The sequence below is a fragment of the Microtus oregoni genome, unplaced genomic scaffold, assembly GCF_018167655.1.
Source record: "Microtus oregoni isolate MIOR12 unplaced genomic scaffold, Mior012 000004F_ref0000308, whole genome shotgun sequence".
NCBI classification, from domain to species: Eukaryota; Metazoa; Chordata; class Mammalia; order Rodentia; family Cricetidae; genus Microtus; species Microtus oregoni.
Window position 1 is genome coordinate 58,571,239 of NW_024543063.1, and position 6,000 is coordinate 58,577,238.

Here is a 6,000-nt window from a genome sequence, read left to right on the forward strand (position 1 = left end):
CAGCATTCTGGCCCAACTCTGCTGTGTTCAAGGGGTGAAAATGCACGGAGCAGCTTCCTGAGCCTGCAGCTCAGTTATGGGCTTTCACTGCCTGAGGCTCCCAGCAATACCAAGATCAATACCTAAAATAGCCAGCCTTGGTCCCTGTAACATCTCAGGGGGTGATATCTAACTTCAACAAGCTACCCAAAATCTTACAGGGCTGGGCCACAGTCCTCTTGTAGACATAGTTCAAAATAACAACTCTAGCCACACCGTTAATTAAAACACACCTCCTTTCTTTTTTGACAAGAAACCTTTGCAATAGTTCTGTGAAAAACTCCAGTTTGGAATTCTCAGCTCTTAGAGCTCTAGACTGAGCTCTGCTGGCCAAGGTCTTGAGCTCTCTTCATCCTCTGCTCCATCGGCCACATAAGAGGCCTCTGGCATATACTGGTGGGTTCTTCTGTCCTGTGTCTGAGTTCTGTTCCCGGGCCCCTATAAGCAACAAGGCCTTGCACATTGTTTAACAGGTCCTTTGGGGTCATTTGCCTAGGAAAACCCAGAGCCAGGTATCTGGGGCATGGCTGGGTGGAGGGACAATCCCTCGCTCACTTTCATTTTGGCTTAAGATGACCTTTTGCCTGAGCTTTGGTACCCAGGGACAGCTTCTGACAAGACTGACACCACTCTGGCAGAATGGGTCTTCCCCTCTCAGAGGTCAGCAGGGGTAGAATTTGGGAAAGTAAGTTTGGGGGCTACATCTCCTTCTGCAGCCCCTCTCTTTGCACTGTCACGCCCAAACTTGACTTGTCCTTGTGGAATCTGGTTCCCATCTCCCCTGTTCCAGTCTCTTCAAGAGAAATAAACCTGAAAGTGTTTGGGATGCTCAGAGTGATATTGATACAAGAACTGTGACCCACAAAGAACTGAGTACGACCTCACCTTCCCCATTTGAAATATAGTATAATACATCATGAACTTTTAGAATATCTACAGTGGACTCCCTAGAGGCAGGGGTTTTCTTCCACACATTTCTGTGCTAGGGGTTGGCATTAGCCAATGAGTTTCTGTTGGAGAAACAGATCTCTGCAGTGACTCACATGGTGGGTGCCACCCATGGAAGCCCTGGGCCTTCTCCACTGGTCCTAGAATTTAATCCTCATGTAGGCAATAGGACTCAAGACTGCAAGGCAAGACATGGCATTTTTCTCCATTAGGCCCCTCTTGCTTGGGAACAGCCCTTTAGCTCCTTCTGGCTAGCTCACAGTACTGGGCCACTAGCTGATAACCAGCCCAGAGCAGTACCTTCAGTTGGGAGATGGGGTGCCAATAGCTATGGTACTTACTCCATAGCTCGAGCACCATGCTGCTTGGCTCCTTGTACATCTGAGCTAAATAATAAGTGTCAGCCAAACAAGATCCATATGTGGATGTCGCTGTGTCCTAGCTAGACATGAAAGCATCAAGCTGAGAAACCCCTGATGTCTATATAAGCGCTACCCTTATAAGTGTTGTTGTGGATCCCAGGCACTTGGGTGGTGAGGGAAATATACTGGGAACTCAGAATCATAGCATCTCATGGTCTAGAGTGGCACACTATACACTGTCTGTACATGGGCAAAGCTCAGCTTTTGCCTCCTAAAGCTGCTATACTATGGACCCAGGCTTAAGGAGCTCTCTTTGACCTTATCTCCTCCATCAATTTCTTTCCAGAATAATCAGGACCTCATCTTACACCTATGTTCAGCACATAACCAGTATCACCAAACACATCAAAATGGTAGCATCTCTACTGGGCCCATACTATGTGACACTATCTCAGGAACTTTATGTTGTCTGATGTTATCTGGCCCTATAGAAAGGGCTAAAAATTAAACCCTTTATTTTCTGCACAAGAAAACCGAGGGTTAGAGACACCATATGGCTTGTCCAAGGCCAGTTCTCTAGCAAATATCAGACTCTGATTCAGAGCTAGGTATGCTCAAACCCAAAAATCCACAGTCGCCACAGAATCCGATGCAGAGCGTCATGCACAGAGGACAATCCACAAGGCACCACCTCCAGGAAGGAGTACTCAGTCACCTACGTATTTGTTCCTTCCCAGAGGCCAGCACAGACCCAGTCTTGGGTTCCAAGGGAACCCTCTAGAACTTAGAGCCTGTCATCCCAGCAGCTGGTCTTCAGGAAGGTGTTCAGGCAGGCTGATTTTGACAGTAATTCATTCATAAAATATTAGCCAAGGGCATAAACTATTGGCACTTTCGTCAGTTCAAAACATTCTCCCGTCTGGGCCAGGATAAACACTCAGACTTGGAGAGTTCTATGTTAACACTGGCACTGAAGAACACAAAGACCCAGGGCCAGGCTGCTAAAGGGCAGGGTGATGAAGCCTGGCTTGTATCCAGCTGTAGTCAGGGTTATTGGGGAGCAAGGAACTGTGGGGATCATCTAAGACTGGGTCACTTTATAGCAGTAATTTTGATGTCTGAGGTTACAATGAGTGGCAGGGTTGGAATTCAAACTCAGCTCTTTGGCTTCTCCTGGGATTCAAGAAATACCTTCAGAATTACTGAAGGAGAAGGGACTCACAAAAAAACAGTATAAGGTCTCAGGGGAGATCAAGGCCTGCAGGGGCAGCTGAGCATCCCCTGGAACAGAGATGGGCGTACTGAAAATCAGACGGCTCTGTTCTCCCAGATGAAGGGCTATACCATCCCCAGACCAATTGCCAACCTCATCACCAGCCATGGAAATTCACTGGTGTAGGTCTTCCCGCTCAGCCTAGCAAGGGCTTCTTCCGCAGCCCAGCCCCAACTTGCATCTTACCCTTATCTCTTCTGGCTTGCCCTCCAGCCAGCCTAAGTTCCTCTTCTGCAAAGCCTGTCCCAGGTGGATGCTAAAATACTGTTTTGCTGAGCCCTCCCTGCCCAGCGAATCTGAGTTCCAAGCAGAACTCACTTGCCCTGAGTCACTGCTCAACAGCTCCTCCTGAAACCTCTACAGCACCAGTCATTCTCCCATCGCTTTCCTATAGGATCCTAGTAATAACGATAGAGTAGCAGGCACGCTAAGGCCTATGTCGTGCTAACTCTCCACACGCACGGGGGCATTTGGTCCTTGGCCCTCCTCTTAGCTGAGCAACATTATTGGACGGGTAAGGAAACGAAGGCCTAGAGAGTTGCCCAAAGTCATATGTGTTAGAAACTGGAGTCTATAACTTTACAGCCAAGACTCCTAATGTCTAGGCTGCACCACACACACACACACACACACACACACACACACACCACCATCATCATCATCATCATCATCTCTAACACATCACTGTGTTAGTTCCTGCCATGTTTCTGCCGTGGTTTGTGAAACTGGCAATGAGTCTCTGAGAGCTGGAGTTATTTTATTAATATATTTGTTCAATTACAAGTGTGTAGGAACCTTCAACCACATTCCTAGGATTTGAACCTTATTGGAGATTCTGAACTAAGCCTGTTCCCTCAGCTTTCTCCAGTCCACTTTGGAAACAGGGCCACAAAAGACAAATTATAGAACAACTCAGGCTTGGCCACTCCAGGACCAGGATACCGGAGAAAGGAAAATTTAGTCAATTTCAATGAAAACTTTGTATCTGATAAATTTGCTATACTTTGTTCCAGGAATCCAGCACACAGCAGCACAGCAGGTGCGTTCTCTCTCGCTCTCTCTTGCTCTCGCTCCCTGCCTGCAACATGGCAGTGGCCATGTGGACACAGCATCAACAAGAGCCCTGGAATATCTATCTATTCGGCACATGTGGCAAGCTTTAGTTTCAATGGCACATAGCAATAGAAAGGATGGATCACAGCATGTCAATGATGACTTCTGGAAATCAATGCTCCCAGCAGGCAGAGTGGTGGCTTACACATCCGGGTGACCCCTGCAGAGACTAGCATTATGCCTTACACTGAGCCAACCCAGAGAAATATTGTTGATTAATGACAGGGCGTCTGGTGTCTAGGGACAGGCCGTCTCAGACGGTCACTAAGGACATGCAACTGTCCTAAGGGCTTCCAATTTGTCATTTATTCGTCATCTCTCTGTTTGCTACAAATATAGAAAATCTACCTTTTTATGTTGTTGCTACCATTGGCCCCCAAAGGGCCAGAATGTTCAAATGCTCAAATCTGCTGAGAGTCCCTGGTAGGTCGTCAGCCACGAAGTGTGGAAAAGTTTCACCTTCAGGTTGTATTTCTCTTCCTTAGCTTTCCCTCTCTGCCCAGCAACTACGGCTTAGAGTACTGAGCCAGAAGAGTAGCAAGGGCCACCAGGGACCAGGAAGCAACTCCTGACACTTGGGACTTTTGTCCCAGCTTCCTTAACTGGAATATCTAGTGGTGACAGACCCATGTCAGGAAGGGAACACGTGGTTGCTCATCAAATTGGTTCTAGCTTTGATTTGCTTTCTCAGTGAGAGTTGATACTTCTATATGCAACAGGATCAACTCAGAGCCACGTGCTCATTTTGGTGACCACACCCTTTTTACAAATACTGGGTATTGCTTATCCCAAAGCAAGTGTCCAGAGAGCACACAGAAACACAGAGCTGTGCATCTTGGACTCTGGGAGTCACATGCTCCTCCCAAACCCTGTAAATTGTCAGCCTGCCTCCAAATGACTTCCTTTAAGTTCCAAGTCAGAACTACTACAAGGCAAGGTGTGGCCTTATCTTGTAGTACCAGGGATGGTCCAATGTCTTCTTCTAGAAGCTAGTGTCCCTGGGTTCTGTGCAGGGCACTCCTGAACTTCCATCTCAGTAAAGATGATGGGGGCCAGGGTGACTTGGGCATCTTAGGCTCCAAGTCCTTCAGGAAGGAGCTCAAGGCTGCTTCCACGGGACTGTATGTGACCTCTGTGCTCTCATTCCAGGGCTGATGGGAAAATGACAGCTCATCGAGAAGAGGGCAAAAGAGTTCGGCTGCTGAGTGTCTTCTCCAGGTTCACCTGTAGCCCACTCCATAATGTTGTCAGAGCCTGTAAAACTGAAGAAAACACTCCAGGCTCCCAGGCCTCCTTTCTCAGGGCCCAGCTCAGTCATTGGCATCTAGTGGCCTAAGTTCACAAAAGCTATGTGCACTTACCTCTGTAGCCCTCCGGTGATCCAAGGGCTCTAATTTTACCCGGCCTAGTGTTCGAGCCCCAAAGCTACGAGTGCTGGAGGCATTGACATCTTCTGTCTGGCTGGAACATCCCAAACTCTTGGGAATTCCTTTCAAGATCAATACCCCTTTTCCTGGGGGGCAGCTTTGACGCATGTTCCTCACCCGACCAGGTGCCCCGAGTCTATCCTTGAGCCTCTGTGCCTACCACTCTCCAAGATCCTGCCTCAATTTCCCTAATGGAAAGTATTCTGATCCTATTTTCCGGCGCCCTAAAGAGTTCTTTCCCAAACACTAAATTTGTTCGTGCGTCTCTTCTCCATGGGTATCCCTGCTCCCCTCCCTCTGCTACAAGAGCAAGCAGCCTCCCAACTCCAAAGCCTCAGTCAACCCTGCGCTCACCACCACCATTCTTGTAGCAGAGATAGGGGAAGCGCCACACGTTGGCCAGGTCCACTGCGAAGCCGACCACAGACAGTAGGAAATCGATCTTCTTGCCCCAAGTCTCCCGGGGCTGCGCATCACCGTCCTGGGACGCCAGGAGGCACTGGACGCCGTTGCGCTCCTTCACCACCAGCAGATCCGCGGTTTTGCAGGGCCGTAGGGGCTGCTCAGGCAGCGGATCCGCCCCGCCGAGCTCCGGCTGCACCTGCGGGTTCATTCGCGCCAGAAGCATGGGTGCGGCTGTAGAGAGGGACTTCGGAGGCACACCAAAGTTCTGCTTGTATAAAAGGGGAAAAAGTGGTCACCAGGGCTTGCAGTCTGTTTGCTCCAACCGAGACCACCCAGGGGAACCCAGAACGTCGGGATCCGTGAGCTGATCGGACTCCGGCTTCCTCTAGAAAAGGGAGCACATGTGTTGGAAAAATTTGGAGACAGAGGTTGT

The 6,000-nt window shown here is 49.1% G+C and overlaps 1 protein-coding gene across 1 annotated transcript in view; it reads right to left on the reverse strand.

Annotated features, from left to right (window-relative positions):
• Window positions 1-5,790, reverse strand: part of Slc6a2 (solute carrier family 6 member 2) — a 36,568-nt gene extending 30,778 nt beyond the window's left edge. The window contains exon 1 of the mRNA XM_041650519.1: window positions 5,517-5,790. Coding sequence (XP_041506453.1) covers window positions 5,517-5,790 — 274 coding nt within the window. The remainder of the gene's footprint in view (window positions 1-5,516) is intronic.
• Window positions 5,791-6,000: the final 210 nt, after the last annotated feature.